General features: G+C 36.4%; 2 protein-coding genes across 3 annotated transcripts; one reads left to right on the plus strand and one right to left on the minus strand.

Annotated features, from left to right (window-relative positions):
- Positions 1 to 2,365: 2,365 nt before the first annotated feature.
- On the plus strand, positions 2,366 to 12,890 carry LOC139971720 (enoyl-CoA delta isomerase 1, mitochondrial-like). Of its 2 annotated transcripts, none has more exons than XM_071978437.1 (8): positions 2,366 to 2,620; positions 4,473 to 4,609; positions 6,953 to 7,083; positions 7,688 to 7,834; positions 10,095 to 10,190; positions 10,612 to 10,693; positions 11,032 to 11,148; positions 11,919 to 12,890. In XM_071978437.1, the coding sequence occupies exons 2-8, from the start codon at positions 4,477 to 4,479 to the stop codon at positions 12,083 to 12,085; spliced, it is 873 nt and encodes a 290-aa protein (XP_071834538.1). In that variant the 5' UTR covers positions 2,366 to 2,620; positions 4,473 to 4,476; the 3' UTR covers positions 12,086 to 12,890. The 2 variants fall into 2 exon arrangements, with proteins under 2 accessions (XP_071834538.1, XP_071834539.1); XM_071978438.1 differs by lacking the exon at positions 2,366 to 2,620 and adding an exon at positions 3,571 to 3,882.
- Positions 12,891 to 14,545: 1,655 nt separating this feature from the next.
- Positions 14,546 to 22,619, minus strand: LOC139971721 (uncharacterized). The gene is made up of 7 exons (XM_071978439.1): positions 22,464 to 22,619; positions 21,540 to 21,612; positions 20,417 to 20,510; positions 19,115 to 19,243; positions 18,331 to 18,391; positions 17,298 to 17,425; positions 14,546 to 16,053 (listed from the first exon to the last, which is right to left on the minus strand). The coding sequence occupies exons 1-7, from the start codon at positions 22,503 to 22,505 to the stop codon at positions 15,864 to 15,866; spliced, it is 717 nt and encodes a 238-aa protein (XP_071834540.1). The 5' UTR covers positions 22,506 to 22,619; the 3' UTR covers positions 14,546 to 15,863.
- Between the last annotated feature and the right edge of the window lie 3,021 nt (positions 22,620 to 25,640).

Below are 25,640 nucleotides of genomic sequence, written 5' to 3' on the forward strand. Positions count from 1 at the left end.
TTAAAATAAAGTTGTAAGCTTGGCCGACAGTACTATACTGTAAAAGAGAGTTTTGACATAAATGGATCTGTATGCTTTTTCTCCATCTACAAACTACATAAAACATTTGGTTGTTTACATTAGCATCCGGCGGTATACTGCGCAACTTTCACGGACCGTAAGGTACACGATACCATGCAATGTAATGACCGATGCTTGCTGATATGATATTGGCATCTATATGTTGAACGCGCGCTTCGCGCGCGAAAAATTTTGGTTATATTTTACGGGCAAGTCATTACAGCCCCCAAATCCAATTGGGCTCCTACGCCTTTGACTACACACATAGACAGTTTTTGAGGCTGTTAATCGTGGAACATGCATTTCAATGCTCACTGATATGATATTATATCTGCTCTTTGCTTTACAAATTCGAACAGGCGTGTAGCGAGTAATTGCCAAGGGAGGGGCGAAGCCTGTAGGCAAACTATCTAAGCGAAGCGCCACCATAAGTTGGCGCGAAGCGTACAATAAAAATTTTGGCCGACAATGCCTCCCAGATCGCTGGAAATGACACTTCCCAGGCCTTGTAAGTTGCATCTAAGCATTGTCTATTTTGAAATTACTAGCTATGTCATAAAGAAAATTTGCTCGGGGGGGGGGGGCGGTCACCCCCTTCCCGAAATGCGTCATGTTCCCCGACGACTCGGTCGAGTTCAAGACCAGTGCACAGTTGGTTCCATATAGCACAATTGTACAATTGTTTTAGCCGTCCATACACACACACGCGTTATGATAGACCATATATAGTACTTATATAGATACATTAGTGAGAGAGGAAAAATGGAAACGTCAAAAATGGAGTTGTCGATGTAAGGGGTAGGGTGAGGCGCACACCCCCTCCGTAATCCTTGATCTGTCACTGGCTACCCTGTGTATATAATAGGGATCAGCGCTTTAACTATGACTGTTCCTCTTTCTCTTCCCGAGGTCTTGGCTTTCTTCTACTCCCTCCTTTTCTCCTTTTTCTCTCTTTTTTCTTTTTCTTTTCCCTTCCTTCCTTTCCTCCTTTTCTTTTTCCCCCCTCCCTTTCCCTTTTTTCTTCTCTTTTTTTCTCTCCTCTTTTCCTTACCCGGGGGGCGCGCGCCCCCAACGCCCCCCCCCCTGGATACGCACCTGATAGTAAGTACATCATTTTGAAGTGACGTTATTTCTTTATCGGAAATACATAATCAGATATCAGATAGTTCGATATTCAAGTTCAAGATCTTATAATAAATAAATATATCTCACCTTAAGTTGTCCACAAATCCAGATAGGGCCTATACTAGCTAGATCATATATACATATATAATATCCTACAATATCATTTATATATAAATATCTAACTGTCACGTTATATAGAGACATATATCCCAGGATCTCAAAGGCATCAAAAGGTCGTCAGTATTGCGTGCGGTTTTAGAAAGTCAAAAATTGTTGATTCAAGTCAAACTTCAACAAGCATTTTAATGCCACTCTTTTCTAATTGAACCCTGCTCGATGTCTGAAAATCATTCGGAGAGCAAGAACTTCCATGAGAGTACTTTAGAAAGCTCTTAGCAAATTTCAGCTTTCTAATAGCAAATTTGTTACAAAACCGTTATGACCTTTTAATGGTCAGTTCTGATTCTTGAATAGTCATCGTCTGATGAGAACAATAATTTGTCGCGTCGTGACTTCAGTCAAAAACAGCGTATGGAAACTGTTAAATATATCCCTCTACAATTTTGAGGTTACAGTTCTTTCCCTCTTTTACTTTTGTGTTTTCTCTTTTTTGTCGGAAATGCTTTCACACATATGAATTGACATACACGGATCAATCACAGAATGTATAAATATCTGTGAGATCAATCTACTGATTCCAGGTCACAGAATGTATTTTTGTGTTCCAGGACAGCATATAGACTCCTATAAGAGTCTATATCAGTCCGCCCGAATGTTCGGGAAAAGTCCCAAAGCAGTAGGAGAACATCACTTTTGATATGTTATCAATCAGGATCTCTTTTTTGTGTGGCTTGCATGTTGAAGAGCATGAATAGAATTAGTAAATGAATAGAAGTACATGTCGTGCAAAACTTGGGTCCATTGAGGGCGTTAAGACCACTTCAGGCCTCCCAGGAGCGGCGTACGGTTTCCTACTGAGTAAAGAGGTCTATTTACAAATAACGAAACTTCAGGCTCTGATAGAAAAGAAATCTACATGGATATGATACGGAAAATTAATGATGCTATGAACTTGTCAGCTATCCAGTGATAGGTAGTGGTTATAAGCTTTAAGTCTTAACTACTTTTGTGTTTTAGTGTGTAAGTCAATGGGGCTTTTAACAGGCGTATGCTACCAGCAATCAGTAGCAGACGATTCCCGACCACTGATCTACACAGTGTTCCCGACCCTTCCAAGTCAGTAACCGGTAATTGTTTATGACAACCTGGTAACCGTGTTCAAATTTTCGATTTGCTGACTCGAGTGTTGTTAGGAATTCAATTTTTCATCTGTGTTGCCTTTGAAGAAATATTCATAAATAGAAAGGCACAAGCGAGTTGACTTCGACATAACCATACAAGAGCTCTATCGTGACTACGTTAGAAGTCAACACTGGTAAGGCTCTCAGTAGGCAGTATAATGTAGGCTAGGCCTAAGTTAACTTCAGAAATTGAGGTTCACACACTGTCTACTAGTACTATAACTAGTAGTAGTATCACATTGCTTCTGGAGGCGCAGTCGTAATCACTTGTCAACCCTCACGGCGACTGAGCATTCGCCCCAGAATGGAACTAGTAAATTTTGTCATTTTTATGATAACTCCAACATCACTTCAACTGCACATTGTTCTGAATTGAAACTTTCTTCTGTAACCGCAATTGAGCCCCCATCCCAAAGCAATATTTTCATGAAATGATGGCTGTTGATAGGCTCTACCCATAGGCGTAGGAGCCTAATTTGATTTGGGGGGGCTGTAACGACTTGCCTGAAAAAATATAACCAAATTTTTCGCGCGCTCCGCGGGTTCAACATGTTAATGTGCATATCATATAGGCATTCATCGGTTATTACATCACATGCCACTAACCGATGAATACTATATGATATGCACATTATGATGTTGAATGCGTGGGAGCTCGCGAAAAATTTTGGTTATATTTTCCGTGTTATTACCCTTCCATATTGGTTTTAATTATTGGGGAAGTCGTTACAATAGTAACGATAATAACAATATCAGTTTAACTATTGAAAAACACATTGCAAATTACTTTTCTTTCAGTAGGTGCCGGAAAAATTCTCAGCATATTGCCCGAATTTTCACACAAAAAATTGAAAACACACTGCAAATTTTTCTTCTTTCAGTAGGTGCCCGAAAATTTCTCAGCATATTGCCCGAATTTTCACCAAAAAAATTGAAAAACACAACTGCAAATTTTTCTTCTTTCAGTAGGTGCCCGAAAAATTCTCAGCATATTGCTCGAATTTTCACCAAAAATTTTGGTTGGGGGGCTGCAGCCCCCCCAGCCCCCCCGCCTCCTACGCCTATGGCTCTACCACCTCTGACACTACGCCTACAGAACACTTAACATTGTGTCGTTCTCATAATTAAAGCAAGGATTAATGTACTCGGTTCACCGTGACTAAGCTGCCACATTTCCAGAAAGGTGTTTTCCCACAGTGGCGGGTGGGATTGTGAGTTAACCCATATTGAATAAGCCTACTCCAAGTTATACTGGAATGTAACACTGGGATTCAATTTATTATGCTAACTCTGTGATGTGAAGGAGGCCAGCTTGACTTCTAGGCAAGAGGCATACAGTAGTTAGGGAAGTAACCGCAGAATCCCCCACAGCCATAAAGCATTACGTTGTAGCAAGGTAAGCAGTCGCTGAAAATAAGGCACACTTTCACAGTGACATTAATTGCTAATGTGTCAATCTGAACATGTATAAAATCGCAATATATACAAGTATTTTTTGCATTAACATAAGGTTAGTATTATAAAATAAAATTTCGGTCCAGACTCCAAGCGGAATTTAGAAAAAAGAAGCGAGGGAGTCCTCTTTCAAAGGTAGTTCCTTGTGTGGCAAAATTGGTTCAGTGATGGTGGTGATGAGCAACACTATATCAGAATCTAACACAGTATTTACTTCAAAAACATGCAAGTCCAAAGGGATATCTAGTGTTGCTTAGCCGGCTCCATGGTCTGAAAGTGTGCAACAAGTTTGCCCCATTTTCTAGTTGCTGGGTATTCTGCAATTGTTCTGGTAATAGACTAGGCCTTCTTGTACAAATGGTACAATATTAATGCCACAATTGCCTTGCAATAAGCCATAGCACTACCCACAATCTGACAAGTTGTGGGTGATAATGGTGATTTATCAATAAAACCTTTCATTATACACCAAGAATACTAAAACAGCTATTGATGACATATTGTGTACTTTCATATAATTTTATTTCAAAGCAAAATGTCTGGCATTCTGGGTAGACTGAGGTTACTAAGGACTTCATCAGGAAGTATCTGGCCTGCACAGACTTGTCGATATCTCGCAGCAGAGAGAACCAACCATGTTTCAGTTACAATGGACCCAGACTTTGATGGTAATTAATATTCATGCTTATAAATTACAAAGTCTTTTGCATATTGTGGAGCTGTGAGTTTCAAGTTGTTAAGTCAGGCATGAATGTCAGATTGTGTGTCTACTCGTTTAATAATTCTAAGCTTATGTGAGCGATAAAGCAAGAATAATGTAGCCCTTCATTGTTTAACATTCCTTTTCATCAGCAGCATACATGTGCTTAACTGATATAGATCAATTAACATAATAATAATAATAAAGGCTTAAATAAGCACAACTACTACAGAAAACTGTGTGCACTGCTGTGCTGGAAAACAACTAAATAAATCTCAAAGTAACGATACAAAAGTTAAACCTGGTCGAGATTCTGGCTGAAATCAGAACCATTGACAAATAGGTAGTGTTTTAATTGCCTCTTAAAAGTAGCAGCATTTTGGATTTCTTTAAGGCTGTCAGGAAGCTTATTCCACAATTTAGGTCCAGCCTTGGCAAACGAGCGATACCCATACGAGGATTTAACTCGAGGCTCTATCAATAATGTATTTCTGCTACGGTCAGAGGTTACCAATATATCATGGATATATTTAGGACCCAGTCCTCTAACAGGCTTAAACACAATCAAAATTATTTTAAAGTACACCCTCTCCTTGATTTTAAGCCAATGAAGATCATGGAATAGATCAGTCACATGATCATATCTACTTTTAACATATATTAATCTTGCAGCAAAATTTTGAACAGATTGGAGTTGATCATATAAATGTTGGCTGATACCAAAATAAAGTGAGTTACAATAATCAATATGCGAAATAACCATGGATTGGACAATAATGCTTAACTCAGACTTAGTAAGATAAAACCGCATTTTAGAAATATTTCTTAGATTCTTAAAGCACCTGGTTTTAAGTGAACATATTTGATGCCGAAATGACATGGTATCGTCAAAATGAACACCAAGGTTACAAACAATTTGGTCAAAACGTACACAATCAACAGAGTTAAGAATAACACCCTTGATGTGAATCAGTTTTAGTATAGGAGGGGGACCAAATACAATTAGTTGGGTCTTGCCAGGGTTGAGTTGCAAATAATATTTGCGCATCCAACGTTGGATACAACGATTGCAGAGAGTCAACCAGAACTGATCCTTGATTATGGTGCCTGAAGTGTTTATAAACCTGGTGATCATCTGCAAAACCATGAATATTAAAACCCATTCTAGAAACTTCAGCGTAAATTGAAAGAATATAGATTTTAAATAAATCCAAACCCAAAGCAGATCCCTGTGGCACACCAAACTTAATAGTAATCTGATCAGAAGTACAGCCCCCTATTCTAACTCTTTGAGATCTGCACACAATAAAACTTTTAAACCAGTTAAGGACAATACCAGTAATATCAATATCATTAGATTATACAGACAAAGGTACATTTTGGTCAATGGTGTCAAAAGCCGAGCTTAAGTCAAGGAGTACCAGCACAGTGGCATGTCCACTGTCACTGGCAACTAATATGTCATGAGTTACTCTCAAAGGGAGGGTTTCGGAACTGTGGTATTTTTTGTAAGCAGATTGCCTGGAAATATTGAGGCTTTTAGAATGCATGTGAGTATTCAATCGTTTAAGGACAACTCTTTCAATCAATTTACCCAAAAAAGATAGATTGGAGATCGGTCTATAATTTTTTAAATTGTTATGATCTAAGCCATTCCCTTTGATGACAGGAGAAATATCTGCAAGTTTTAGACCATCCATGCTGCCAGTGATGAGAGACAAATTAACGAGATGACATATGCAAGGAAGAAGAAAATCAATATTACTTTGTAGGAGATCTCTCGGAAGTATGTCACTAGGGGAGCATTTAATTCCAGTATCATTAATTATCTCCCTTAACTCATCAATACTGGTAGGTTCAAACTGAGATAAGACAACTCCACGATAAGCAGTAGCAAGCTGTTCAGAATCTCTATCAATGTCCTGAAAATTGGAACGTATTTGTGCTATTTTTTCGTTAAAATACTTATTAAAGTCATTTGTAAGAGTTTGTAGAGAAACAGTAGGTGGAAGGATATTGGTTTGATTTTTATCAAGGAAATTATGCACAAATTTGTAAAGGGCTGTTAATATATAAAGTTAAAAAAATTAAGATGCTCCTTACAAAACTGTTTTAAGATTTTATTTTCATTTTTAAATACTTCTTACTGAATGTTTGAATATGACTATTGCAAGTGTGAAGCAAAACTTAATTAGAAAATTCATCACAACATAGTGTACAAGTTTAGCAATCTTTTGATATTAACCATTGTATAGATATTATTGCTGTTTTTTTTCTTCCTTTTTTCTTTTCTTTACAACTAATTGTATAGGATCAGTTGCAATTGTCAAATTGCAGAAGAAACCAGTCAACTCTTTATGCTCAAATCATCTGCAAGAAATCACCAAAACCATCACTGGCTTAGAGAACAATGAGAGAGTTAGAGCAATGATAATCACATCTGTGAGTATATCAAATTCTGTGCCCCAAGGACAGCTTCAGGACTGTTAATTCATTCAATGCATGGTGTTCAGAAAAGACCTGACTACACTGGAATGTAACTGAAAATACTCTCATCCAGTCCCCCCATCCAGGCGCATAGCCAAGGGGGGGGGCCAAAGGGGCAGCCGCCCCCCCATGAGCATATTTTTTTTGTATGTTTTGTCGATGTCGCTAGTAATTTCAAAAGAGAAAATGCTAAGATGCAACTTACAAGGCCTAGGAAGTGCCATTTCCAGCGATCTGGGAGGCATTTTCAGCCAAAATGTTCTTGTACGTTTCGCGCCAACTCATGGTGGCGCTACGCAGATAGTTTGCAATGCCGTATCTACGGCTCTGATAGTTTGCATACAGTTTCACCCCTCCCTTGGCAAATTCCTCGCTACGCGCCTGCCCCCATCCCATCTGCATGGGCCTCTCCCCTCCCTCTCCATTAATAAATGTTTTTATGCAAAAGGATCCTGAGCTCAAATGTGATTGAGGTTTGAGACCTTCCAAAGTCACTACTGTGGAAGTAAATGTATTAAATGCTTGCGTATGAAGAACATTTTTTCTTTATTCTTTTCAGGCTTTTCCTGGCGTCTTTTGTGCAGGTTTGGACTTGATGTCAATGTACCAAAGAACTGACGATGAAATATACACATTCTGGCATCATTTCCAAGATATGGTTCTAAAGAACTATACTACACCCCTTATCACTATTGCTGCCATTAATGTAAGTCAATGTGTATCTGTATTATTTTACCAAATTTATATAGCGCTCTCTTCATGCTTAAGCATGTTCAAGAGCGCTTTATAATGACAACAAAATAACAAAACCCTTAAAATATGAATATGATGAATAAATTTGACACAGCTTAAATATTAATATAAAAAATATAGAGGTTTTTTGTACAGTTTGTACAATATAGAGTCTGTACAGTTTCAATAATAAGTGGTGTCTAAGTGCATAGTCATTAACCCTCTCATTCATGCTAGTTCAAAATCAAAATGAATATGTGGTGATTGAACAAGAAATAATGGGAACGGTCATTGATAATAATGTAGTATCAGCAACATATAGACAAAAAGTAACTCTTCCCTTATATAAACTAAATCAAATAGTATACTGCTTGAGAAGCAACGCTGTTATTTCACAGCAGTCAGTTTTCTGATTGTTTTTTTACTTAAATACATTACATAAACTTTTTTCTGCTGCTGTCAAGGATGTGTATCAAATGAAAACTGGTGTGTGATCCCTGATTACAGGGTACACATGTTACCTTGGCTTTGTGAGAAACCTACGTTGTAAGAGAATATACAAGCTGAAAACATAACATAAACGATGAAATATGAATAACTTTTTTAATGTGCCTTATCTTTTCCATAACCTTCCAATACATAAAAGCACAGGTAAACAACAAGAACAACCCAAATACCCAATGTAATGAACGGATAACCATAGTCTCATAATCTGAAAACCAACAAACTTTCACCAGACAAAGACACGCTACTATGGTGACCGTGTGAAAGGTCACCATAAGGGTGAATGCTAAAAATCAGTAACCTATACAGCTTGTCAATTTCTACTACAACTACTGTTGGGACTGTGTGTCACCCAAGGAAAGAAATGGTTATAAAGATCGCTACCAATTAAAGACTGGATATCCCTGTTGGAAACACAGGACTAAGTCTTGTAATCCTGAGGCCACTGGTTATACAATCCTGTTCGAATATGAAAATGTTTAGCTTTCTTCAAATTGTATCTATTAGTAAAATTGGAAAACCTTAGATGTGATTGCTGTAATAAATGCTAATTAAATGCAAGCCTTCATAAAGTCTGCTGTGGTAAACAGCTTGAAGTCCTTTTGATCCTGTCGATCCTGAAGTCCTTGAAATTCTGTTGACATGCTTTATGTTTGGCACTTTAAAGTTCTGAATTGCTCTGCTTTTCTAAATTATTTTCTTGTCTCAATATTAGTTAAATGTAAATTGCAATGTGAAGCTAACCATTTTAATCAGTTTGTTGGTGTTCAATGTTTAATTAGTAGAGCCATGCCTTTGTACAATTATTTTAAATGTCTCTGATATTTGTTTTTAGTCAATGTCAACTCAAACCTTTATTAGTAATATATGTTGGAGCTCTCAGGTTTAATCCCTTCAGGCAAGCGCAAATTGCACTGACCCGACTGCAACCTGACGGGACTCTCCCCGACTACTCATCGGGAATTAGTTGGAGAGAATCAGTGTCACTTAGTAGTATCGACGTCTGATCGTAGGTAAGCCGCACATTAGCCTGACCCGACGGACCAGTTTAATCTCCTGTCCATCAGTCCATATATGGGGGCCACCATTTTGAATTTCTGCAGCCGTCATCTGATTTCACGAAACTTACTCATTGGCCATCCATTAGAATCAGATAGGAGTCGCGTTGGTGACAGCCACAAAATGCCACAACCCAACTAAACTGTGACACGACAGCCCCTGATGTCACAACGAATATCAAACATACTTGATATGCCCGATATGCAAACTGCACCAACTCGACAGATTTTTTGCTGTGGTCGTGTTGCAGTCGGGGCTGCAATTTGCATCTGCCTTTAGCTCATCCAAATATTCTCTGGTTGATCTTCAGAAATCTAGATTGCTCTACTTTGGTAATTGTTTATTAATTTTTTTCTCTGAGAATAATTTATTTAAATGGCCGTAGCAAAAGAACTAGTACGTCAGTTTCTTTGTGATTTTCTTAGTAAGCTATTTTCATTTTTTGGAACTGTTCAAGTATTTCTTCCTGTACATTCTTTAGAAAGAAAATGTTGTAATCAAATGTAAATTAATTATTAAGATTGTTAATTTGAATAACAAAGTTTGAGGAGGTATCAAAAAAGTAACATCCATTTTGGGACACCATTAGTGTTTGTGTGTGAACTTGGTCCTGAAAATGTTGGTATAAATCTGTAATATTTCTAATGCATTGTTAATGTAATTTTCTGCAGGGTCACTGTGTGGCTGGAGGATGTACCATTGCATTTGGAACCGACTATCGGGTAATGTGCGAGGATCATCTCACAGGATTAAATGAAGCTAGATTGGTGAGAAATCATTAATCAACTGCCAAGAAATAACAAGTTGTGGAACTTTCTCTGTGATTATTGCATTGTTTGTAACATATATACTTTCCACAATGAGTATCTTACAAACATTTTCTTATATCAAGGTTTTGTGGTCCACATACAGAAAGTGATGTATCCTTATATATAGTTATATGATATTAAAGGTCTTGTGGTCCACATATAGCAAGTGATGTATCCTTATATAGTTATATGATAGTTAAGGTCTTGTGGGCCACACACAACAAGTGATGTATCCTTATATATAGTTCCCATCCATCAACATTGTTAGATGCATTTGCCTATTATCTTATTCATTGACATTCAGAGCTAATGTTATCTTTTTTAAATAGGACACTATACTGTGCAATAAGTGTGTAACGTAAACCTTCTTTGTTTTCAGGGCTTACCCATCCCATTTTATTTGAAGAACATGACACAGAATTTAATTGGCAAGAGACAAGCAGAGAAGATGTTTCTGTTAGGTACGCTTAAAAGAGTTTTTGCTTCTTGTTATGTCAAAACTGGGGCATTGATTTCAGTCCATTAACGTTGTGTTTAACAAATTAAGATTACAATGCAGGTTTGTACCTCGATTATAAAACAATTTTTTTGTCACCAGCTGTTAGTTTAGCTTTGTTCAGATTTAGTTTAGATAATATTGCATTGAGGACTCAATTATGTGCAAGTCTGTATTGATGTAAAGGTTCATATAAAGCAGGAAAAGAAAACAAAGATGTTTTGGTTTTAAAAGAGTCTGGAATCGTTACAATCATGTATAGTAAAGACATATAAATCTTGAACTTTACCTTTCCAACTCCAGCACAGTTTGTCAAATCTGACAAAGCACTGAAACTTGGATTAGTTGATGAGGTTGTTCCAATGGACCAAGTTATGACAGCAGCCAAGAAGCAAGTCACCAAATTTCTAGAAATACCAGGTAACTGAATAATTTACTTTCCTTGAATAAAAGGAATGTTTATCTCCCAAAAATATTTGTGAAACATATTTGTGAATGTCAGATGATCTCTCCTGTTAAGCTTTTCCACTGGTCAGAGCGTTGTTGCTGTGCAAAGATATCTGCTTTTTCCTGCCATGTAATCTGCAGAGGGAAAGGACGTCTAACTTTCCCCTCACCCCTCAAAGTTATTCTTTTTCTCGTTGAAAATTTTCTATATATTTGTAGCCTATGGTGTGTTAGCTCAGTGGAGTGTTAGCTCAGTGTTTAACGCCGGTGCCTTTCAATCATAAGGTCCCCGGTTCGAGTCACTCCCAGATTAATGTATGTCGTCCAGTTACAGAGTTGTTGACAATTAACGTTAAATATGAATGTAAGAGACTGACCTCGGTCAGCTTGCGGCTTTGATAAGCCAATGAGGCTTCTTCGCGAGTTCCTGCTTGCAGGAGGATCTAATATACATACATACATACATAGATATGGTCTCATTTTTGCACATAACTGACTGAGCATCCAGAAACCCTCAAAGGGAGAGAAGACCACCTTCAAATGGTTTCCTTCCTACACAGTACATATCTTAGCCCCTTTCTTAAACCCTGTGGATACTACTTCCCAAACCCCCTCCCCCAGAAGACAAGTGAGGCAGTGATCAATTAGATACAATTTACATATGATATTTTTTACTTAAAAGTTACTGAAAATAACCATAATAAATAACACTGTATGGATTTGTTTTTCTGTTGATCATTCAGATGTTGGACGGTCAATAGTTAAGGAAGGATTACGAAAAGCGGATATCGAAGAATTCAACGAGAAGAGAGAAAGCGATGCTCGATTCTATGCCAGCTTAAATAGCAGCCGTAAAATCCAGGCACTTTTCAAGGAAAATTTAGAAAACCTCAAGAAGAAAAAGAAGTAATATGTAGCGCTCTATTGTATAACTGTGATCAGAAATCAACTATTTGCCAAGAAATTTAGATAAAGAATATATTATGTATTTATAAAGATAACTCGCAGAGATTAAGATCATGTCACTAAAGTTGTATACAATTGAGAAGTTTGTTAGAACAGCAAAGTGAATGCTGATATTATACCACACTTTTAAACTGTATTTTCCATGATGGCCTACACCCAAGATCCACCAGCACCCTTTCACTCCTTTGAGGTACCGTGTTAAGGTGGGAAGGGGTTAGAGTAATGCGAACAAAGCTGAAGAAGTGAAACTGAGATAGGTAACCTGGTGGCTTCCAAACTGAGACAAAATGAATCAGAATGAGTATTGTTTAAGTCATTAACCTACTAGACTCACCATTCCCTCCCCTCCCTTCAAATCTCATTCTCACTTGGTAATATTTGTTTGGTTGGGGGAGGGGTATGTGGAGAGGGGTGAGCGGATGGTTGGGCAGTACATAGACAGGCTCTTTGTACCCTGCTTCAAAATTTGTAGATATTACATTAATTAGGTCTTATGGTAATATTCACTCAAAGTTACCATTTCCATGAGTTTGAAATTCCAACGCAGCATTACAGAACTTATCTATACAGTAATCAAATAGTCATCGTGGTAATATTATAATGATCATGTTTTATGTAATAGTTGTAAAATGATATAAAAAAATGTAAACGGGTGAATGTTTATATCAAGATTGATTCATACAGTTCAACTACATATCACTGCAACTTTACTGAAATACACAATGTGGAAGTTTTTGACCAAATATTGATCCAATGTTTTGCTGTTTCTCTCCTTGTAGTGATGGTTTCTTACCTAAGTCAGTCACAAACATTGTGAGCATCAACTCAGTATCTTTAACATAACTTTGAGAAAGGTAAAGTGATTTACTAAATTAACAGACATTTTCATGAAAATATAGGTAATATCAATCCTCCTACTTCATATCTCCCTATTGTGAATATTCTTGGTATGCACCTGCAATCGCCTAAATTTGTTGAATATTTCTGCCAGAAAGTTATGAATGAGTGAGTGAGAATCTGTACATGACTCTGTAGTCCACATGTGCTGGTACATCAATGCCTTACAATTGATAGATATTAGCAGTATGTAATGCACACACAAGCTGACTGGTTGAAGTATTCTGCAAAATTGAATATACATAATTTTAATTCATATTCCTAACATGCCTCATTTCTCTTCACAACAACATATTCAAGGGTGGACAATTTTGTTTGCAAAGTATGAAACAAATGTCGTGGTACTAATAAGAAGAAAAAAATGAAGAAAATGTTGACATTTCTTTCATTAAGTCTCTCTGAGTAGGGGACAAAAAATGTTTATGTTATTCTTACACCTGCTATTTGTCTCTCACTAACCATTGAACTATGAACAACAAGTCAAAACTGAGTAGTAAAGTGATTAATTTAAAATCGTATTCCTGACTTTAAAAAATTTGGGGATTTTTTTTTACAATATCTTTGCAGCATGCATCCTACACTCCTTCACATCCTACCTCCAAATAGATAGAGCACCTTTAAGCAAAATATGAACTCATCTTGATTGCACTCGGATTGAAAATATTTATGGTGGATTTGATAATGGACCAAAAGCAATCACAAAGAAAACTTGAAATTCTAGATTTTAGGTCCTTCTAGATCAAGACCGTTCCTTAATGAAAATATTATGTAACCCACCAAGGAAAAGCTTACTTTTGTAAAGTCACACTTTTGTTTAAGAGACATATAAATCCAGAATACTCTCTTCAACCTGTTTTGACAATCTCCATTATTTTGAGTGTGTAAGGTGTTGCTTGGTATCTTTGAAGACTGGTTCCAAATGTAAACATTACCTATAACTTTTAAAGAGACTTTTCTGTAGTGACAATATATTTAGGGCATATCCCAGTAGCAGATGTTGATTAGGCAAAAGTTGTTGCTAACTTTTCTGCATGAACAAGTTCAGATAGCAACATTTTCATTCCTAAAATATCAGGGTAAAATTGATGAATGTAGTCTGGTAACAGCAGAGCAAGTGATATTATCATGACTATTGAACTTATAAATGTCTGTGTGTTTCTTAATAAGGTGTAAATTCTATTTCAAGAGGGATCATGGCAATATTCTACTTGGTAGCAAACTGAAGTCATTTAGCCAGTTCAGAGAAAACTTTCACATTAAATGCATCACATTATTTAACAAAAGATGGTGCTCTTTGAAGAAAACTTTGTCCCGATAGCATCACAGACTATCAATGTTCAGAGGCAAACTGATTGACTTGGGGCACAGAGGCCAAGGATTAGTTGGGCCCCCATAGGAATACCCCTTTAATACCCCTCTACATATTCATTTTGACCAGACTTCAGAGTTTAACAGTTTTTTTTATATCATATGTGCGAACAACGGTAAAGCAAAAAAGACATAAAACTTTGCTTGAAATTATTAATTTGTTCAGAATATGAATGAGAAAGTTTGTAATCCAGAAAAGTGATTAAACAAGTTAAGAATATTTAAAATTAAAAAGTTGATGAGCAGCTATCCCTCCAAACCAAAATACATAATACAAAATATAAATGCTAACTCTAGTCATATCTTCAACTGTCTCCTTTCAATTGTGAAGTATGTTCTTTTCACAAACATTGCACTTCCTGCTTTATGATTTTTTTCTTCTTCAAAACTAAATCATTCAGAGAATAATGTGGTGAGGTGTTCAATACAACATAACAAAAGCAAATGTCAGTGCAGATAAACTGAAATCGGTTTGTAGTCATGGTACCGAGGTCTGAGTCAACGAGTTTACTTTCACACTAATGACATTTCTAGGATTCCTACACTCATAACAAATAAGTAATCCTATCAACATGATAATAGCAATTCCAGTAATCCCTGTGCTTCTGAACCTTTGTAATTATGATAATCCTTAATGAAAGGTGGCTTAATAATTCAAAATTCACTCACAGATAAAACTATGCTAAATTGCTCACAGAATCATCTTTCAAATTGGAATATTCAAATGAGTGATCATTACATTCATTCAATAAATAACTCCTGCCTCTGTAATTCTCCAAACATAAGCAAACTTGAAGTAAAGTGATCTACAGAATCTGCGTATCGATAGTACTTCCATATCAGCTACCGCGTAACAACTTCCCAACTGGGTAACCACCGCTGGGTTCAATAAATGTAACAATAAACATGTTTCTATTTACAGTGTTCAGGTATAAAGATTGAGATCAGAAATTACATTTTATATCATTGCTGTTTCCTTAGGCTCCCTTTTAATTCCAAAAAAAATGTATTACTTTCCTTAAAAACAGGTACTCTGTTTATTTGAACCCTACATATTTTTGTTCTTAAGTGGCTCTGTATAAAATCCATGTTAAGAAGCTGGTCAAACACCAGGAAGACACTGTCCAATGTGATTTGCAAAAGGTACAAAATGCAAGCTATGCCATGTTTCATATCCTCATTTACCCAATTGACTATCCTTCATTCCGACATTCTTCAATTCTTGATTGAATTTTGTGCATCAGGTGGTTTACTTTACTCTCCAAAGTTTTTTGGAAGTAAACTTGCAAATCAATGTTGTCTTATCATTCTCTTCAGCTAAAAATCAAATAACTATACACTTGTTTGATTTCGGAAATGGATTGGGGAGAAGGTGGGGGGGGGGGGAGTAGTGGTGTCAATTCCTTACTCCACCGGTTACTTGATGTGCTGATCCCATTTCAAACAGCAGATCAAAGTCATGTGTCATAATCTTCATCATCTTCCAGTGTTTGTTCTGTAGATACTTTTCTCGGTGTGTACTGGCCCATTGGTACGGGGCAGCTGAAATTCATATGTGCACTTTTTGAGGGATTCATTGTCTTGAGGTCAACATATGAGGGTCCTGGTTGGTCAGCTTCATGTGTCTGTTCTTCTCTTGATGAAGACCTGGTCAAGAAAGAAATAAATGAATCATAAAATCTCTTATCTTCTATAATTAACAGAGCCTTGTTAAAAAGTCTTGGAGAAAAATCCACTACTGTTTACTGGAATGTCAGCAAATTATGCAAATACTTTTGCTCTCTGGATCACCCTCAACCCATCATTAATATTCACATTAAAGGGTGTGAAGACTCTCGCAAAAAGAAACGTCTAATGCCGGTAATCTGACCTAGTTTCGAATGAGGTGTAACAGAAGTAAACACCACCATCGATCCCAGAAAATACACACACAGCTATACCGTCGGTAATAAGACAGCTTCAGCTACGGTCATTACCCACAGCACAGTACACAAACGATACAGCAATGGACATCTCAGGTCCAGCTAAAGATAACAAGGTATCACGTTTCATTACTGTCTGCATTTTGTAGCGACACGAACAAAACGTCACTTGCATGCAACAGAAAGTTAACAGTTTTCAGATGGCTGCAGGCGGTTTGGGGCGAGTCTTCAATGGCTTTAACTATATAGCCCTCAATCTTACTAGTAGTCTAGAGATATAGGTGACATTATAAGGTTTCAATTCAATTAAAGGCGATACCGTAGATTGCATGAATTGAACCACTAATAATACAGAGTGACACAACTGTTCCCAGACTACTAAGGACTATATGCCATTACCTTTCAACACAACAAAAAAGTTCTGAAAATTTCCAGTTTCTTTGGAAATGCACGATCTCAAAAATAAGCATGATCTTTGGTTTTTTGTTATTTCCATACGAAATAATTCAACTGGAATGATCTGGATCAAACTTCCCTTGAACCTAGAAATGGTGTCATCATGATCCTATCTTGCCCCCAAAATAATTAAATCTAGCCCATTTGGGACAAACCTACCTACACCCTGTTTAATAGTCCTGTAACCTCCACAATTAGAATTCTAATCAAACATATTTTAAATACTAAAAACAAAATAAAAATACTCTAAGCCATTTCAAGGCATATTTAATCATATGTTCTACCCTGTTTTTATAATTTTTGAGGTCACAGAATGATTTGAATCAAACACCTACACAACTGGATTAAAACTCCTGCTCTATTGAATTAAAGATTTTACATCTTTTCGAAGGTTTATATGTAAAAACATTCTTCGCTCTGATTATGCTTTGTCTTTAGACAAATAAAATAATTGCTAATAATTCTTTTTTTCGAATACCATTTTACATTTGGTTTTCAATTTCATATGCTCACCCTTCAGTAAAATTGCTGTTATACGACTGACTTCCAGAAGGACTGACTGTTGTGCGACTCCCTGAACTATTTTCATCATACAAATCTTCCTCCTCCTCATCTCCATCCTCCTCATTCTCAGAAGATTCCTGAAAATACAGAGAAAAATCACTTAATATCACATATAGACAGGAATTTTTTTGTACTTTTATCACCAAATAGCAAATACCTACGGAAGACTAATGCAGCCATGGCCCAAAAAAAAAAACACAGATAAATATTGAAGGAAAAAAATGAAAACGAAAAAAAAAAATGTTAAACGAAAAAAAAAAATTTTACTACGAAAAACAACATTTTTACAACGAAAAAAAAAAAATTGTTTTTCGTTTTAAACGTTTTGTTTTTCATAGTAAAAATTTTGTTTTTCGTAGTAAAAATTTTGTTTTTCGTAGTAAAAATTTTGTTTTCATTTTAAAAATTTTGTTTTCATTTTAAAAATTTTGTTTTTCGTAGTAAAAATTTTGTTTTTCGTAGTTAAAATTTTGTCTTGTATATATATCTGTGTTTTTCGTTTTGTTTTTGTCATGGCCGCATTAGTCTTCCGTAAATACCTTCGGATGGAGTTGTAAACTTGTTTCATTGAAACTTATTGGGAAAGGATGTACTTTAGAAGGAGATATTGAGTTGGATCTGATATTTAAACAAGTGCTATTCACTACATAAATCCTTTTAAAATATAAGAAAAAGAAATTGGAATTTTTTAATTTTCCAATCTGCTTTGTATGTGTCATTAATACTGATTTAACAACTATCTGGGTGATGAAATGTTGTGACTAAAAAAAGAAAAGAATAAAAAATAATTCACTAGTTAACTTCCACTTGGTCACAAATCTAGGACGGTGGGTTTGAGCTTGATAAATTGTCAAGTTTTAGTAAATGCTTGGTTAGGTTTGCTAAAGTTTTTTGACAAACAAATTCATTGACAAACAAATTCAAGGAACAGTTTCAAGCTTCTTCGTATCTGTGAGTAATAAAAGAAGGCAGCCCATCTTACCTCGTCTGAAAATGAATTTGAATGCGATGCTTTCGTTTTCCTCTTCTTTCCTCTGCCTGCTCTGTGTTTGTTTGTTTGTTGACAAAAGAATATGAGACCATCATTAGTTTAAAATATGGTAGGAGATAATCAACATTTACAAATTACAACCAACTCTCGCATCATCTGTAAATGAAATAGACTTTTTCAAAAAGACAGTTTTCCAGTCTTATGTCCCACTTCATTTTGGTGAGAAATCTCTGATGCATATATCAGACCTCCCAGCTGCTCTTCGACATAAAAAAAATCTTTTTTAGGGTTTTAAAGGTTTCCCTGTGAGGTCTGATATGTTTATGAGAAGTTTGTTATGTAGAGATGGTAAGATGAAAACAAAAACAACCCCACAGATAATATCTTAAAGATGACAGCACTTGTTCTCTTTCCGAAATTAGAGAGATGAAATATGGGTAATTCACTAAGTACCTTATAATATATATAGGACGGAATACATTCCTTTCTGACAAATTGTAAGACAATTTTTATCTTAGAACAAACATCATCATGTGACAAGAATGATTACAGTACTATTGACAAAAAATGAGCAATGAAACAATTATTGGATGGTTTCGAAACAGTTTTCTGCAGTGGTGATATTGATGAATTCTGGAGGGTTAAAGCAACAGTCTTTGTTTTCCAATACTATTTGTTAACCTATAAACCAGTCTAGTATGGGTGCAATGCAAAATGGAGGCAAACTTTCTAGTGGATTCGAATAGGATATAACAAAATACCAGATAAACCATACTTTTTTTGTCGTGTACTCTGTCCTGAGTTAGATGAAGTGCTGTTGTCTTTTGTATTCTGTAAGTCTGGAATATCTACAACCAGGTCTTTCAGAAAGTCAAATACTTTCTCTCTGTGAATGCATTGCTTTCTGTAGGAAAGTAAAATGAAGAAAGAATTGAAGATCAGAATTGAACGCCAGGAAACGATAAATAAAAGCAAATGAGATATTAATAACAAAAATCACTTCTTATAACGTTCTTTTAAAGGGTAAGAAGGAAAACCAGGGCAGTGCTTTGGAAAAGCCTAATTGAAAAGGAACTGTGTGACATCACCTTTATACAACTACAAAAAAAGTAGTATTGGTTAGAACTCAAAACGATTAAAACTATGAGAAAGTTAAAAGCATAGATCAACCCTCTCAATGTAATTTCTACATTTAACCAGGACTCAGGACAAGCAGTAATGTTTACAAGGTCTTGTTTGATTTTCAATTCTTTGCACATGGCCTCCAGTGTGATATTCATCGGTTGAATAAAATTTCAGTATCAATTGTACCTTCAAACAAAGTACAAAAGAGGTTATCATAAAAACCAAATCCTGTCAGAATTATTTTCAATAATGCATACTAAATTTAGATGAAATTCTGATTCAAAACAACCAGTATATTCATCAAATTTTCAGTTATACTTTGTCAACATGGGATCAAGAAAGAGGTGTTTGGTCCTGTTTGAAGCATGTGCAAATGAATAAAACAATTGAATGGAACATAAAAGTAAAACTATTTCTATGTAAAAGTCTGGAATGATTGATGACACTGCACTCCTGTTCAGAAAGGGGGGGGGAGTTAAAGAAGAGCTTGAAATCAGTTCTAACATGTGCAATATTGTCATAAAGGGGGAGTGAAGGAAGAGCTTGAAATCAGTTCTAATGTGTGCGACATTGTCAGAAAGGGGAAGTGAAGGAAGAGCTTGAAATCAGTTCTAACATGTGCCACATTGTCAGAAAGGGGGAGTGAAGGAAGAGCTTGAAATCAGTTCTAACATGTGCCACATTGTCAGAAAGGGGAAGTGAAGGAAGAGCTTGAAATCAGTTCTAACATGTGCCACATTGTCAGAAAGGGGAAGTGAAGGAAGAGCTTGAAATCAGTTCTAACATGTGCCACATTGTCAGAAAGGGGAAGTGAAGGAAGAGCTTGAAATCAGTTCTAACATGTGCCACATTGTCAGAAAGGGGAAGTGAAGGAAGAGCTTGAAATCAGTTCTAACATGTGCCACATTGTCAGAAAGGGGGAGTGAAGGAAGAGCTTGAAATCAGTTCTTACATGTGCGACGTTGTTAGGGTCTTTGCATTCTTCTCCAAGGTCTGTCGAGAGGCTTTGACTAATAAATCCTGAATAAAGTGCTCCAGAGCTTTCGCTGTAATATAATTTAGGAAATATGTGTGATGCTGCAAATGACTTGTATTAGTAAAAGAAAGAAACGAAAGGAAAAATATACACTGTAATACCTAAGCTACAAAGCAAATGGTTTACATTTAATTCATATCATTATATCATATATTTCACTTTAGTAAATAGTACAATGCACTATGCTGTGAAGTGTGGTCACCTGACCTGAAAATAATTCAGTTTACAGCAGCTGGTTCTATAAATGGCATCACCCATCAATGACTACATTCGCTACCCCAAATAGTACATAAAGTAGCCTGGCCATGGTAGCATCTGCTATGAGAATGTTATTGGCCTAGAGTATGCTAAGTATTAGTGGTTGTCTTGAACAGCAGAGGGATGGATACAGTATGTTGTGACACTATCTTTTACTCAAGTGCATTGGAATGCAAAGTCAGAGATGAACATTATGCTACAAACTTGAATTAATGCTGAATGGCAAATCAAACCACAGGCAACATTGGTTTCTCAGTGCCCAAAATATTTTACATTTTGAATATTGGTGTCTTTTACTTGATATTACAATCCTATATAACAATGCAGTCAAGTAAAAAATGTTTGTTTTGACTAATAAAAGAACCATGACATAAGGTTTAGACAACAACACTTTCAACAATACATTCATATGGATCCATAATGTACAGTAGTTGTGATAGTGTTACGTTCTTTTGGCAAACCCAGCTAATGCCACAAGGGCTGGACATCTTAAGTTGAGCAATTGCAAATTGTTTGATTTGCAACTATTACACAGATAAGGGTACATAAAAAACTGTGCATTTGCCACCGAATGCAAAACACTGAAATAAATCCATTCATTTCATTAATGCTGCTCTTTTAAATGTGCATGTATTATGATGTTTATAATATTTTGAATCTATATGGCATCCATTCATTAGCTGTCAAGTTTATTTTGATCCTGTATGATACATCTGAGAAAATCCTTGAGGTACAAATTTATCCTTTTTGGATACATTTGTTGATTCAAAATAGAGGATACAAATTAAAACTGGGACAGCTGCAGCAACTTTCCCAACTTCTTCATCGGTCTGCATAATCTTTTTTATACGTGCCTGTTGAGAAACAAAAGACAAGACAGCGGATGTAATGATAGCAATGGTCAAGAGACCTGTAAATTGTGAAGTCTTCTTTTAAAAATGGGTGTTCACACTGGACTGCTTCTGAAGTCATGTGGGCAGCCACTCCAGAGGTGCTGTCAAATGAACCATGCCAAATTAGGTTTCACAATAGGCCTGTATCATGATCAAGGGTATCCATTGTTTGACAATTCAAGCATTTTCTTAGTTTTTTTCTAACATGGATATGGTCTCAAATAAGCTTCTGTAAGGCTTCCTGATCCTTAGGTCTCTAAAACTAAAAACTGATGTACCGAAATGCTGTAGTATAGCATACAGTAGGAACTTCATGAAAACAGTAGCCACAACAGTAGGACTTGACGTTTTAATGGTGCCTACCTACCCTGCAGCTGGAGGGATAAGGTGGTGGGCCCACAGTATTTGCCCAGCTATGGAATTTATATAGGTGATGTGCCCTCAGCCACACGAATAAGGTACGTACGCCTAGCCTAGGCCTATTAAAATAGTAGTAAGTATTAGTAATTTGCAGTCACTGTTTCAAGGAAGCCGAACGAATAAGGCATTTTCTCTCTCTAATCGCCTGGCTACCTGATGGATGATTACGTATGTTATGCTATCCGCCTGGCAGACGATATATATCAATGGCGTTTTTTTTTAGTACACATTGTGCTAACAATAATATGAAACTTGAATCAATATAACTTTGTGAAACTAGACCACATGATGTAGGTGGCCAACCAGGAACATGAACAGTTATACGGATGGGTTTTGGAAAGTATATATGCATGTCTATTTAAAACAACGAACTGCAAGAAAATCCAACTAACCGGAGGGAAACGAGCATTAAATTTCTTTTTCTTATTCGGCATGGTAGGTTTGGGAAGGATTAAAATCACATAAAAGTTGCTTTTACAAACGGTAGTACTTGCGTGACGTCCGTTATCAATAGAAATGGTAGTACAAAACTAAGATTGCTCCCTTATCAACTGGATACTCCAAATTCTGGGACTGAGTAGCTGTGTAGATCTGTTGTGAGGCAACATATTTTATCGTCCCGGTTATGCCAACAATTTTTAAAATCTATAAGCCTACTTTATGGACCATTAAATAACTATCCGACATCTCAGAACGTTAACAGATAGATTGTCTTACACTTTTTCTTGGTGTTGGATTACGTATTGTTCAATGACGTTCGTAGTGTTTAAATATTCATATTATGGGCGAGGTTAATTGGAATCCCAACGGAAAATATCTTGAAGAAAAACAAAGTTGAAAGTTGCAATTTTTTCGACTTTTATGCCACCATTTGAAGTAAGATTTAAATAGAAAATCTAGTTATGTATGTCGTAATAGCATAGTGGAGTCAGTGAGGTTGAGAAATATCATACAAAAGGACGCAAAATGCTGCTTTAAACATTTGTCTATAAAAATCCAGAAAACTATCAAACTACAAGGCTAAAAACATACGTGCCACCATAATGTGTACACAAGCTTCACAAGAAAGCCACATGTAGGCCATCGAGTAGGTTGCTCTTCATAAACTTGTCGGTGCCCCTCCAACTCAGAATTTCTGGGCCCGGCCTGGTTACACCATCGACAATGTCGCCAGCCATCCAAATGTCACCACAAAACGTTATACAAGCAGGGAAAGAATCAACACATGTAAATACCTATCGGAATATGCAGCTTATACTTGCAAGATTACAAAGGCTTTGCCAAAATGACTGACAATTGTCAATCCATGACAAACCTCAAGCCAAATAACCCTTTCTGTCAAGAGCCGTTAATTGATCAAATGAAAACAAGTAAAAACTCTCTTTGAAAAACCTTGACATTAGCCATATACAGAAGGGGAAAAAAGCATATACTTCCTGGTAAATAAACCCATTGGTTCTGACATAACCTTCACACCATAAACACCCATTGAATTTTAATCAAATGCAAGAATACTTTGGAATCTCAAATCCTTAGGAACACATTCGATTATGACATTGAAAGGGACAAGTTAATCTCCCTATAGTTACAAGAGGTTTTAGCTTTTGATCCTGGTTTTGACCTTAAGTACGTAAGTCCTGTGTTGGAGTAAACAAAAAACAATCAAAACAATCGGAAATCTCATAATCAAGTTAATAGGAATCTAAATATTCCCATTACTGGTAAAAAATAAAAGATGAAAAAATTATAGAAACTAGGTAAATAAGAATTCACAATATCACCCAAATGTTACAACTTAACTAGTAGAGGGCGTTAACCTGAAATATACACATAACATTGTTGTGCAACCAATAGGTGTCATGCCGCTATTAATTGCTCCATTAACTTCCTCACTTTCAGAGACTCAGTAGAGCATAAATAGAAGTTTCAACTGACATGTCCTATCCACCATATATATGATACCTAATCGCTTGAATTATCATTACACTTACAATTTTAACCACAATGATTGCTTAGATTCTTAACTAAAAAGAGGTGAAAGTTAAGCACAGTAATTCCAAACCCGTGTGTCATCTCAACAGTTGCGGAATCTCTCTGAGCATCGAAAATAATAATGATATCTGTAAAAGGGTAATTCATATAAAGTCATCTATTAAAGGACTTTTCCAGACAATGGTTAACCTTGCGGGCGTTTAAACACTATACTCTAAATGTGGTACAACAATAGTTGAGAAATCCCAACCGCGAGGTTATCGGGACGTGAACTGGGTGCATTATGTTCAATGTTATCAAGATATGAGTGAAGATACTGTATCTCTCAAACCAAACTGATGTATTTACTCATATTACACTTTGTCTATAGACACATACAGTCTTTGTTTATCGCCGGTATATATAGGCATTGTTTTATCCAGTTAAGTTTCCTTCAATTATACACCATAAAAACATCATACATATCTATTTTTAGAGGTCACGTAGGCAATCAAACGAGTTTCTATTCGTGTTTAACGCCGTCTAGTGACTTTTTAAGCAGCTGTTTGCATCCCACTATGGTAGTTGGCTTAGTAACGTTATGACAAAGACGTCGTATAACCGGATTGTGACTGATCAAAGGAACGGGAAAATCCAATATATATATATATATATATATATATATATATTTACCAAACTAACGTTAGTTCATTAACTTTCAGTTTTCATATAAAGCGAGAGGCCCGGGTTCGAATCCCGGTGGAGGCTGAAAGTTTTTTCACTGTTCCGGATTTTTCAACTCACTACGATTTCTTTAAACACATCAATCATAGAAGGCCTGCACAGTGAACTTGTGTAAAGACTTCGAACTAGCATTCACTGGAGAAATAGCGCTTATATAAGTTTGTCAAATATATTGTTTATTTACCGACAGCCCGTTGTATATTTGCTTGACTTTGCACAAGGAAATCTAATTATCGTAGACTGTGAATGTTCATTCACATCCTGTTTTGTCAAAAGTTTCTCAGTTTTTAGTCAGATTAATGAAATATCTTTAGGGGATGATGAAAATGAAAAGTTCAATTTCTGTCTAGAAAAGAATCGTCTTTGGCATGTACTGTTGAGATTCATACAAAATGAAATGATACGAAAGTAAATGAAAGAATACGTTCTTTAGACGTTTTGAACCATGATGTGACATGTTTTTTTTTTTGAATAGCCTACAGTACAAGAAAATGAAAATATGTAAGTTGACAATCCGTTCAACTTTAATGGCAGCACTGTTAAAAAGCAGCAGATTATGCGAAAGGTATGTAGACCGACAGTGCTGTCCAAGCAGTCATATGAAATTATATGATGAATAGACTTATACCCCCCCCCCCCCCAATCCTACCTATTTCCCGGGCACGCTCGGCCTCCTTTTCAATTGTACACAGAAACATGATGTTATGCTATTTATCACAAACATGTTATAACTCCCTCCTTTCATTCCCAACCACCTACCCCTCGACCCCCTACCCCTCGACCCCATACCCCTCAACCCCTACCCCTCAACCCCCTACCCCTCAACCCCTCTACCCCCTACCACTCAACCCCTA

This window comes from Apostichopus japonicus, chromosome 8 (assembly GCF_037975245.1).
Source record: "Apostichopus japonicus isolate 1M-3 chromosome 8, ASM3797524v1, whole genome shotgun sequence".
In the NCBI taxonomy this organism is placed as follows: Eukaryota; Metazoa; Echinodermata; class Holothuroidea; order Aspidochirotida; family Stichopodidae; genus Apostichopus; species Apostichopus japonicus.